The sequence below is a fragment of the Poecilia latipinna genome, unplaced genomic scaffold (genome assembly GCF_001443285.1).
Source record: "Poecilia latipinna isolate Pla-1442-1.1 unplaced genomic scaffold, P_latipinna-1.0 Scaffold31, whole genome shotgun sequence".
Lineage (NCBI taxonomy): Eukaryota > Metazoa > Chordata > Actinopteri > Cyprinodontiformes > Poeciliidae > Poecilia > Poecilia latipinna.
Window position 1 is genome coordinate 193863 of NW_015112647.1, and position 11434 is coordinate 205296.

An 11434-nucleotide genomic window follows, 5' to 3' on the forward strand; every position below is an offset into this window, starting at 1 on the left:
TTGGAAGAAGGGTTGGAAGCAGGCCCAGTGGCATGGGTGGGCATTGGGGGGCCTTGCCTGCCCAATGCCCAGCTTCCATTCCCCCTGGAATGGAAGCTATTTCTTTCATTTTTATTATTCTTATCTCAATTTGATACAGTAGGGGCTCCCGCACCTCCCGTATCAATGTCTTCTGTCTCCCGCACTCTTTCAGTCGTTACAACTGCTTAATCCATTGTTAGCTAGGACCTGGACTTGATCCATGTTGTAACATGTTTTTCCGAGCCGCCTTTAAACGCAACATGAGCACTAAGAAACGCCGGTGTTTACATCAACCCCCACTCCCCCATAAAAAGTCAATGCCCGCCCTGCTAAACTGTTCTGGAGCCAGGGCTGGCTGGAAGGAGGTTTGGAAGGAGAAATGAGGGTTGGAAGGGTGGCTGATATAATATAATATAATATAATATAATATAATATAATATAATATAATATAATATAATATAATATAATATAATATAATATAATATAATATAATAACAGCTTTCCTCACCGCGCGCTTTTACGTCATAATTTCGTCAGTGCACGCGCACGTCGGGTCCTCCGTGGGGTACCAGGGGGCGGAGCCAGCGAGCTGCAGCAGCTGTCCATGGTCGCATAGTGAGAGTCAGAGAGGGTCCGGGTACGTGCGAGATGCTGCCATAGTCACGCTGCACAGCCTCACATCAGAACCACTCCGGATCGGTATTCCTATTGAGCAACAGAGCCGACTGAAAGGTGAGGATTCCCTCTGCTATTCTGTATTTTCTCTTCCTTTATTTCCCCTTTGATGCTGCCTCTTGCCCTTGAACAAAAAACGACGATCCATCCCTGCCTGAGGATCCAGAGCAGGCCCCATGCAGGAAGCGAACCAACATGGATGCTGCGCGCTGAGGCAGTGCAGTTGATGATGCTCGATCAGAGATTACGCTCTCTGGATTGAACTCGTAATTTCTAATCCTTCATACAGACAATTTACGTTCGGGGATGAGATTCGTAGAGGGGCAATATTTGAAAGCCACCTCTTAGATGAATTAGATTTCTGTGAAAATGTAACGATAAAACGGGAAGGGCTTCAAATACAGAGCGGTGGTTCTTCATTTGTGTCGAGCTGACACCCATTTGGACGCAGCCTGGTTCTTGAGAATGATTAAATAAATAAAATTTATTCTGTGTAGAATATTTTTTTTTATCTATCCCGCTGTGCTGTAGCTGTTCAGCCTGCAGGGATGTCAGCTTGTAATTTACTAAAAGCAGTGGACCTGCCAAGCTGCAATGCTGTCAGTAATCAGCTAGAACAGTGAATTACCCAAAGGGAAACCAGATAAATGCAGGTGAAAGAAATTATTTCGTCATTTGGACCTGCACAGATTTGATTTCTCTGTAAAAAAATGCATGTTGGGACTTTGTGTTTATAGAACTAGCTGTTCCCTGATGCCCTCAGCCTCAAAAGCCTCTTTATGATTGTCATGGTTTAAAAAATAAAAAGCAGTGAAGATTTTTTTTTAAATTTAATATTTTTTTTCTTTAAATTATATTTTATGACTGAGCAACAGAGTTTAAAAATAAAATCTCAGATTTTTTTCGTACCATGTCAGGTTTCAAATTTTAACAGATTTTTCTGTTTTGCTTGCTTTCTTTTCTACAACAGAGGATTCGGTCCATTACAAAAAAAAAAAAGAAAGAAAAGAAAAAGAAAATATAAGAATTAAGTCATACAAGAAAAAATTCGTAATATTATGGAAATAAAGTCATACTATTATGAGAATAAAGTTGTAATATTATGACTATATTCTCATATTATTTTGACTGTATACTCATACAACTTTATTCTCGTAACCTTATGAATTTACTCTTATAGTTTTAGGACTTTATTCTCGTAATATGATTTTATTTTTGTAATTTTAGGACTTTCATCTCATAATTGTGGTTTTTATTTTCATGCATGGCCCTAATACGCCGTTGCACTTTTCTGCAAAAGAAATTACAGGAAAATATTTTCAAAAAGTGGCTTTTGTTTCAGTCATCCCTTCAGTGAGTTGTACAATGAATTATGTGGGCCAGGCTATGAACAGTTTTGTTTATTCACGAGAATAAGTGTAACCGGGTTCTGCTTCACTCCAATGTACCAGGCCGGCCCAAGTGACCCCTCGACTCTGCGTTGTGTAGTTTTGTTTTTTTTTTAAATGAAGACAAGGAGTTTCTGGGTGATCTGCAGTTTATTTCCTGAATGAGAACATATCGGGTTCGAATCAGTGCAGTGGCTCACCTTCAATCAGCACACTACAACAGAACGAGTGCTTTGTTAGCTTTTTAACTTAGCACATGAAGTGTTTTATGATTAAATTAAAAGTACAAAAATTGGTGCCAGGCACGTATCTAGTAAATATTAATTACACTCTATTTATCCAAGTTAATAAAAATGATGTTTTATCTGTTGCTAACATTTTTCTACTCGGTGCGCTGAAGAAAGCAACTCACCTCTTGTGCAGCTTTCACAGACTGGCACTGTGTACAGGAGCCAGCAGTATATAACCAGCCACACGGAGAGGGGGCGCTATTTCCCCATTGCACTGATACATAAAGCAAGTGGGATTCTACAACCTAAACACTGCTACATAAGGTCAGAATATTAGCAGAAAAAGACACAAATTTACTTGAAAATATGTCTTAAAATAACAAGAAAAAAATTATTTTAATGTGAAAATGCTTAATCAGGATCTGACATGACCAGGTTGTGTAGATTTCTCTTCTCAGTAATTTTCACAATAATTTCAGTCATGCTATGAACAATAATTTCATGCTGATGTGTTAAAAGAGTAAAGTATTACTTCACAAGATGCTGTGCATTCCTCGTTTTAATTTACATTTTTCTGTGTTGGAGTTCTCAAAAAATTACCATTTTATTCCCAACTTTATTCTGGTAGTATTATGACTTTATTCTCACAGTTTAAAAAACATCATAGCCTGGCCCTAATATTCAGTTGTAGAGCTGGCTCATCATGAACTATGAAAACCCAAATAATTTTTTTGTAAAGAAAAAGAAAATTAAAAAATGTAATCTTCAAAAACCAAGTATTTGATTAAATGTTGGAATGAGTTTATCGCCCGGCCTTATTAGCAATGCTTTCCTCTGTTGTTGTCACTCTGTGCAGCCTGTGAGGCATCATGGCTGAGCAGCAGAGGCAGCGCTCTCTGTCCACCGCCGGGGAGTCTCTCTACCACGTCCTGGGGGTCGACAAGGTGGCCACATCGGAGGACATCAAGAGGTCCTACAGGTGAGGCTGACCGCTGTGATTTACAATCAGACTGATTCAATCCCCTCTGCTGCCGTTCGGCCATTTTTAACCTGCCCTCTGCAACAGGAAACTGGCGCTAAAGTTCCACCCTGACAAGAACCCAGACAATCCGGAGGCAGTGGAAAAATTCAAAGAGATAAACAACGCCCATGCCATCCTGAATGACCCCACGAAGCGTAATATTTACGATAAATACGGCTCTCTGGGACTGTATGTGGCTGAACAGTTTGGAGAGGAGAATGTTAACACTTACTTTGTCCTTTCAAGCTGGTGGGCAAAGGTAAGATGTAAAAAAAAAAACATTGTTTGTTAATCATATAAAGTTCATTTTAATAAATTTATACCTCTAGTAATTCAACTCAAAATGTGAAACACGTGCAAGAAATAGAGTGACATATTTCATTGGTTTTTATTTGTTAATTTTTATTATAGGTGAATCGTGGCTAATAAAAACCCAAACTTAATTCTCTCAGAAAATTAAAACGATATTTGACAATTGTCTATCAAATTGTCACTTAGGGTACATGAGAAAAGGTCATTGCTAAAGAAGCTTACGGAGTGCTGTCTCCACTAATTCAATGAAAAGCTTAATGGAAGGAAAAAGTGTGGGGAAAATGAAGCAAGGATTCACATTTTTACACTTCTATTTGGGTCTCAACTGCCTCTAATAGCAACCCATGAGCTTAAAAAAAACACCCAGACATTTTTCTGGCTGTAAGTTAATGTTTTTGGGTGTCTGGAAACTGAGCCATTTCAAAAGCCTTCCGAATGTAACATCACAAACCAGCAGGCTCTGACCTTCACCTAGTTACCCCAATAAAGCCCAGCCCGTTACCTAGCAACCCCAGTGAAGCTCAGCCCGTTACCTAGCAACCCCAGTGAAGCTAAAACACATTTGGTAGTTCTTTACTTTAAATTATAATCTTCAAAATTAATATTAACACTTGGAAAGTTTCACTCTGTGTTTGAAATCACTTAAAATATAAATTGTTCATTTTTTGAAGTGAATTACTGAAGTAAATAAACTTTTTGATAGTCTGTTTTTTTAGATGTATCTCCAGGCTTTATGTTGTTGGACCTGTCTGTCTACAGGCTCTGTTTGTATTCTGTGGCCTGGCCACTGGATGCTACTTCTGCTGCTGCCTGTGCTGCTGCTGTAACTGCTGCTGTGGACGATGTAAACCTCGGCCTCGGGAGGGCCAGGAGCAGGACTTCTACGTGTCCCCCGAGGACCTGGAGGCTCAGCTGCAGTCTGACGAGAGAGGTGAAGCCCGAATAACCAACATTTAAGGGTTAAAATTCACATTTTTTTCAGCTTTTTGTATTTCCATTTGAGTCTTTACTGTTTCTAAAAACAACCCAAATGCTTAAAAACAACACTTTTTTCCAATACGTTAGTGTTTTTTTGGTGTCAGGAGAAGAAGCTGTTTAAAAAATCTCTCGATTGTTGAGTCATATTCCACGGGCACTGCCCCGTTACCTAGCAACCCCAGCTTAGCCCAGCCCTGTAACTTAGCAACCGAAACGGAACTTCAGCACATTAGAAATATACATCATACAATATAAATGTATGACAGATCACAGAGTTAGAATAAATAGCAATAAAAATTCATTCATTCATAAAATGAGTCACAGTTTGTACAAAATGTTGATAAATTTATAAAATATACAATAATTAACCATTTCAGATATAGGTGTGTTGCTCCTAAAAAGCTTGTCAGCTTCTTTTTGAAAACTGACTTCTGTTCAGCTTTTATGAGAGTTAATGTTAGAGTGCCACTCATTTATTGCTTTGTAAGTAATAAATGAGTACATCTTAGAAAAGCATTAGTGGAGCCACATGTTTGATACAGAACCAAACATGTGGTGCTAAGCCGTTCAAAGCACTCATTTATTGCTTTGTAAGTAATAAATGAGTGGCACCAATCAAGTTTATTTCCATATTTCAGCAACAGAGCAGTTCGAAGTGCTTTACATAGTGAACACATAAAAATAGTCATAAACATATTGTATAGTCAACAGTTTTGAAAATCAATAACAAACATCACATTTTGTCAAGTGCCATTGTTAAAATCATCAATACACATTAAATATATTGGTCAATATTCCATTTAATATCTCTGAAAATCAACTCTAAACAGGTGGGTTTTTAGCCTTGATTTGGAGGAACTCAGTGTTTCGGATGTTTTGCAGTTTTCTGGAAGTTTGTTCCAGATTTATGGTGCATAGAAGCTGAATGCTGCTTCTCCATGTTTAGTCCTTGGGATACAGAACCAAACATGTGGTGCTAAGCCGTTCATTGATTTGTAAAATAAAAAACATAACAGGTGCTTTTGAGAAAATTTGTTTTTGCTTAAGTTATGAGCTACACAATGGCTGCTGGAAATGACAAGTGTTTTGTTGTTGACTTACCATCCAGAAATCACTTTCTGCTTTTTTGTTGGTTGTGCAGGAGGCTCCACTAATGCTTTTCTAAGATGTACAGTTGTATAATAGCATTTGTGTTTGCAGCCATTTTAGGTTCTAAAACAACTTATTCTGAAAGGAGCTCAAACTAAATGATCATTATCTAAGAATACATAGTTCTCATGTTGCATCACACTTCCATGAACTTTGTAACTAACAGCCATCTTAGTTGCCAGTTGCTATGAAGTTGCTATGACAACCTTAGAACTAGCTCTCTCCTCGTTTCTATTTAAGTTGTACAAAGTTCTCATGTGACGTCAGTTTTGTAGCTTACAGCCATCTTGGTAGGAAGCGTAACTGTAATGACAGTTGCTATGGAGTTGCTATGACAACAATAAACAAGCCACAAACTTAGAGCTAACTCTTGCCTCGTTCCTGTATAACTTATAAATAAGTACGTTACAGCTATTACTCAATTACAATTTTTGAGTACTCTACCCACCTCTGTGGAATACTAAAATAAATCCTAGTGATATTTACTGCCAAACTAGAAAAATTAGCTTAGCTAATGTAACTTTTATCTGCGAGCTAAGATGGACATGTAGCCTATGTGTGTTACTGCAGACCTGCTGTGCCAGAACCAGAACCTTGTTATTTACAGGAAGAGTTTGTACGCCATTTACCATTCCTTTTAAGCACTGATTGTATGTGTCCATAGATTTTAGGTCGCGAAGCTCCTCCATGGTGTAGCACTCGATGTTCACTAAGTAGTGAACTGTATCATAGTTAGAGATCGGAGGCAGCTTGTCTGCATGGTCTGACATGTTTCCACTCTCTGTCTTGCACGGATCGATCCCGACAGCAGCCATTTTGTTAACATGTATTTCTCTTGCTCATTGGTCAAGAGTGTTAATATATTTTCATTTTGTTGGTCTCATCTATGCTTTGTGCTGTGTTTGCCTACCAAGATGGCGTGGATCACTTCCGTTCAGACTTGTGGGAACGGTGTATTGAAATGAAGTTTCTGTTTCTCAAACAGAGGCTGCTGGGGAGCCCATAGTGCTGCAGCCGTCGGCAACAGAGACGACTCAGCTAACATCGGATGGGCACTACTCCTACCACACCGACACCGGCTTCAACTAACCCCTCCGCTCCCGTCAGTCCCCGAATGGGATCCTGCCTGCTTCCCTGCTCCACCTTCGTGAGATGAAAGAAAAAGGCAAACCCATCCTTCCACGTCAGAAGAGCCATGCAGAGGAGAGTGGACTTGTCAGCATGGCTTTTCAAATGAACTGATGAAGTCACATCCACTTCCCTCCTTCCCTCATCATCCTTTCCCCACGTGCAAGAAGGAAAGAGAAACAACCAAACTGTTTCCCTTTGGGTTCTTCTTCTGCACTTTAACCACAAGGTTTCCCCCCCGTTTCCCATCGTTTGCATCATGGTGTAGCATGCACTGTGTCGAAAACATTGTCCCTACAATTTCTTTATGCCTTGGCAACAGTTTTACTTATTAGCAAGACTCATAACATATGTGCAGTGTTGTTAAAATGAGCACAGCTCACCAGGAGGAGGAGAAGGAGGTAAAGTTTATGAGATATTTTCTGCTGAAGAAGCGGAGAGCCGCGGCTCATCAGGGACGGTTGGAAACATGCATGAAGGTTCAGGCAGTCTGTGCCATCATTAAACGTTAGAGGACAGGTTTGTCCCCACGTTTGCACTTTTCACTTCTAATTTGAGATCGATTTTGTTTCCAGCACAAAAAGAGCTCTGACGCTGTTTTCTGTTTGTCTCTCCTGTGTTCTTTCCTGAGTGGTTTTGATCCAAGTCGTTAAGGCGCCCAGCTTTATTGGTGGATAGGCGTTCATAGATACCAGCCAGGGTTCAATTTAGGCTTTGATTATTATTTAGCATCTGCTTCATATCCCTTTACATGCAACAGGGAAAGGTTTGCTTTCTGCGCCTCACCGCAGCAGCAGGTGTTGTGATTACTTTAAAGCAAACTCCTATAATGGATTTGATCCATGTTACATTATAAATCTCATATTTTCATATCAGCAGCTTAACATTGACATGAATCTGGATGCAGCAATTAGAAGGAATCTCGCACAAAACAACTTTTTCTTCAAGGAGCTCAAGTTTATTTAGTTTCACTTCATCCAAGCTGGTTTTATTTTTACTGCATAAAGCCAAGGAGCTTAACTTTGTTAAGCCGTCCATAATCCAAGCTTATTTTATTTTATTTTTTATTTTTTTGTGCAATAATAAGCTCAGCTTTGCCAAGCTTCATCTAATTCAGCCTGGTTTTATTTTTTTATTGTGCAACATTAAGGTTAACCTAGGATTCATCTCATTCAAACTTTTATTTTATTGCATAAAGCCAAGGAGCTTAACTGTGTTATACTGAACATAATTCAAACTGGTTTTGTTTTATATCTATTTTTTGCTCTATTAAGCACAGTCTGCTTATTAAAAATTAATCCCATCCAGTTGTTTTTATTTTATTTTATTTCATTTTATTTGAGTTTTATTGTGCAATACTAACTTCAGTTTGGTCAAGCTTCATCTCATCCAAACTATTTTTATATTTTTATTTTATGTTATAGTGTAACTATAAACAGTTGTTTATTTTAGCTTATTTTATTATCATTCAACAATATCTCAGTTTTGTCAAGCTTCATCTCATTCAAGCTGTTCTTAATTAATTTTAAATCATTTTAATGCATTTTTTAAAATGTTGCATTAAAATAATGCAATATTATTCTGTTGTATTATTTTAATGCAGAAATAATATTTTATGGCATTAAAATATCTTATTTTAATGCATTAAGCTGCACCTCATTCTGGTTAATTTAGTTAAATTTTATTTTCTGGTTTAATCCAAGCAGCTCCAGTTCATCCAGCTGCACTTCGTCCATGCTGGTTGATGGCATCACATGATTTTCTCTTTGCTCTTTGCACCAAACGTTACGCGTCCCTCTCTTCCTGGGTGATATTATTGAGTTTAAATCTGACGAGCCTGATATTCTGTCCGATGCTGTGATCGTTCTTCATTGTTGACTTTCTGAATCTGCGAAATGCATCTTTGAGAAAAAAGAAACGTTTTTCTCGTACCACATATTTTACCACATATTAATCTTTGCTACTTTTGCAGCTTCATGACTACAACTGATGTGTTTAAATGGTTTACAATTGGTGAGCCCCCGTAGCCCACCCCTCTGCTCTTAATGGTATGGATGTTGACCTCTGTGGCCCTCGTATGATGTTTCCTGTAGCCCCTCGATGCAACATAGATGTTCCTGTCATGGCTTTTTCATCGAGATACTGAAAAACGCTACTGTAAATGTTTTCAGCTGACTGCACTGTGTGTCAAAAAACAAACAAAAAAAACTATAATGGATCAGGAAATGACTCCAAAAAATAGTATATAGTGTAACTATAGTGAAATGGTTATATGATGCATTTTTGAAATTTTTATTTATTTCATATTCCGTTACGTTTTAAAGGAGGATTTCCAGTCATTTTAAATGGTATGGTGTTGTAATGTAACCATTAAACCCAGTAAGGGATGGTTTAATGGTTGGAGCTGCCTGTACATACACTCAGCCCATATAAAGTATAAACATTTATGTTGTAGCATGGTAACTGTGTGTCTGGAAGAAAACAAGTGGATCATTAATCTGATTTGCTGTTGTTGAATAAATGTTCCTCAACATTTTGACTCATGTCTTCATCTATTTTTATTTTTTAAAAAGCCATGATTTTAATAGTTGGCAGGAAATAAAGTGATTATTCATCTGAATCTATTAATAGCCTCATAAAATACAGTAAAAAACGAAGTGAAAAACAAATGGGTCAGTGTTAATAATGTAAAGTTTTGTCTTTTTTTTTACCATCTAAGCAATTACTAAACTTCATTTTATTTGGTACTTTAACAATATTTTATCATTATTATTTATATATATTGACAATAACAAGTAGAATACACGCAGAGTAAAACAAGTTTCTATCATCATTGGAATTATAATTTATTTATATGACGCTTCAGTGCAGCTTTTTACAGAAGCTGCTCATTATGTGGATGTAATTTTTACCACCAGATGGAGACAATTTACACAGTGATGTTAAATAGTCAGATTCAAGTAATTTTATTTGTAAATCCAATTGTGATTTGTGTTTAGTCAATGAAGATGCTCTGTGCTAACCAGCACATGTTTTGCAACAAATTTAAGTGGTAGATGGTTTTTGTCTTACTTGTCATCCTTAGAATGAGTTTATAAAACCGAGCTACATTTACTATTAATGGCCAAGGGGCTGAAACCAAAAGGAATAAAACAGTTTGGTGAAATAAAATTCAAGTAAATGACAATAATGTGAGAAAAAAAAGAACATGTAATGGCCAAACAGAGGCAAATAAAAATCAAGCTAAATTTAAATATCCACTTAAATGTCTTTATTAAGAGGCTATTTTGATTTTTCTGATAAAAATAAATTGCGTCTAATCTGCAGTAAAAGCCAATGGTGAATAAGTGCACTGATTTTAGTCCTTTGAACAGCAACTCCTGCTGAGCTGGGTTCTTCTGTTAAAAGAAGGTTGTTTGTTTACACTGTTACCACAAGCTTGCTCAGGAAAAGGGAATGCTGCAAAAATCCCAAACATGATGAAATCACGGATTTCTTTCCACCAACTTTCAATAATTGAAATAATCTGGGCTTTGATATAACTGGGGTGAGTTATTACAGACATTTCTTAAAAGAAACCAAGAATAATCCATTATTCCAATCATTTGATACCAAAGTTACAGTTACTTGTTTCACCAGTAAGTACTTCCATAAGTACAAGAGTAAGTGTTAAATATACTTATAATCAAACCAACATCAACCACCGGTTAAACCAATACTAATTATTGGTTTAATTATAAGTTATCATTATTAATTTAAGTATTTTACTCTGGGTTTTATCCAATTACTCAAAATGTTTAGATTTTATTCTTTAAATCTTTAATGCTCCGAAGTGAGCAATCTGAACTATTTTTATTCACTGCAGGCTGGAAACTTCCTCTTTCTTCAGGAAACCTGTTCTTCCTGTTCCATGACTCTCTTTCTGTCTGATTATGATTTTTTATGATTAAATAGAAAAAAGTAGAATTAAAGCAAAGTTTGCAGGTCACAATAACAACACACACAACCAGATTAATTTTATTACAGTCTGACTCTACTGTTGGGTCTTGATGTCACCTGTGTAATCAGTTTTAAAGATAACTTTATTTATTATTATTAAACTAAAATCTCCAGCATGGGGAAGTGGGATGAGCTCGACTTTTCTCGACAATACGAATATGTTTAAGTGATTGGATTGCTTTTTCTATAGCCTTTGTCTTCTAAAGTCCATTTGATGACATCATGTTTGTTGTGAAATAATCGCTTTTTTTGTGTTTTCATTGAGGCATTTGTGCATAAATAACACTAATACACAAGGCAGTGTTGTCATAATAATAAAGGTACAACATAAATAAGAGAGATGTTGTAAACAAAAATATTTTCAGTCCTGTTTCGTTTTAGTTCAGCATTGAGCAGTTTATTTTCTGCAGTTTTCCAGAAAAATTAAAAACAAGTAAAGACTGTATCACTACTGACAAATATATGTCAAATATGCCCCCCAAAATAAAGTGAAGCAAAAGATAGTCAAATGTTGTCTTTTTTATGATTAAATA

The 11434-nt window shown here is 36.9% G+C and overlaps 1 protein-coding gene and 1 long non-coding RNA gene across 2 annotated transcripts; one reads left to right on the top strand and one right to left on the bottom strand.

The window, feature by feature from the left end:
* Positions 1 to 584: 584 nt before the first annotated feature.
* Positions 585 to 6939, top strand: dnajc5aa (DnaJ (Hsp40) homolog, subfamily C, member 5aa). Its single transcript, XM_015040869.1, has 5 exons — positions 585 to 753; positions 3171 to 3293; positions 3381 to 3594; positions 4407 to 4578; positions 6760 to 6939. The coding sequence occupies exons 2-5, from the start codon at positions 3184 to 3186 to the stop codon at positions 6861 to 6863; spliced, it is 600 nt and encodes a 199-aa protein (XP_014896355.1). The 5' UTR covers positions 585 to 753; positions 3171 to 3183; the 3' UTR covers positions 6864 to 6939.
* On the bottom strand, positions 1654 to 3164 carry LOC106952643 (uncharacterized). Its single transcript, XR_001426030.1, has 2 exons — positions 2497 to 3164; positions 1654 to 2169 (listed from the first exon to the last, which is right to left on the bottom strand). It is a non-coding gene; the product is annotated as an uncharacterized LOC106952643 (long non-coding RNA).
* Positions 6940 to 11434: the final 4495 nt, after the last annotated feature.

Excerpts from the sequence above, each read along its gene's own strand:
- dnajc5aa (XM_015040869.1), top strand. The coding sequence starts at position 3,184 with ATGGCTGAGCAGCAGAGGCAGCGCTCTCTGTCCACCGCCGGGGAGTCT. Across the intron at positions 3,294-3,380 it reads GACATCAAGAGGTCCTACAG|GAAACTGGCGCTAAAGTTCC; the intron begins GTGAGGCTGACC and ends CCTCTGCAACAG. Across the intron at positions 4,579-6,759 it reads GCTGCAGTCTGACGAGAGAG|AGGCTGCTGGGGAGCCCATA; the intron begins GTGAAGCCCGAA and ends TTTCTCAAACAG.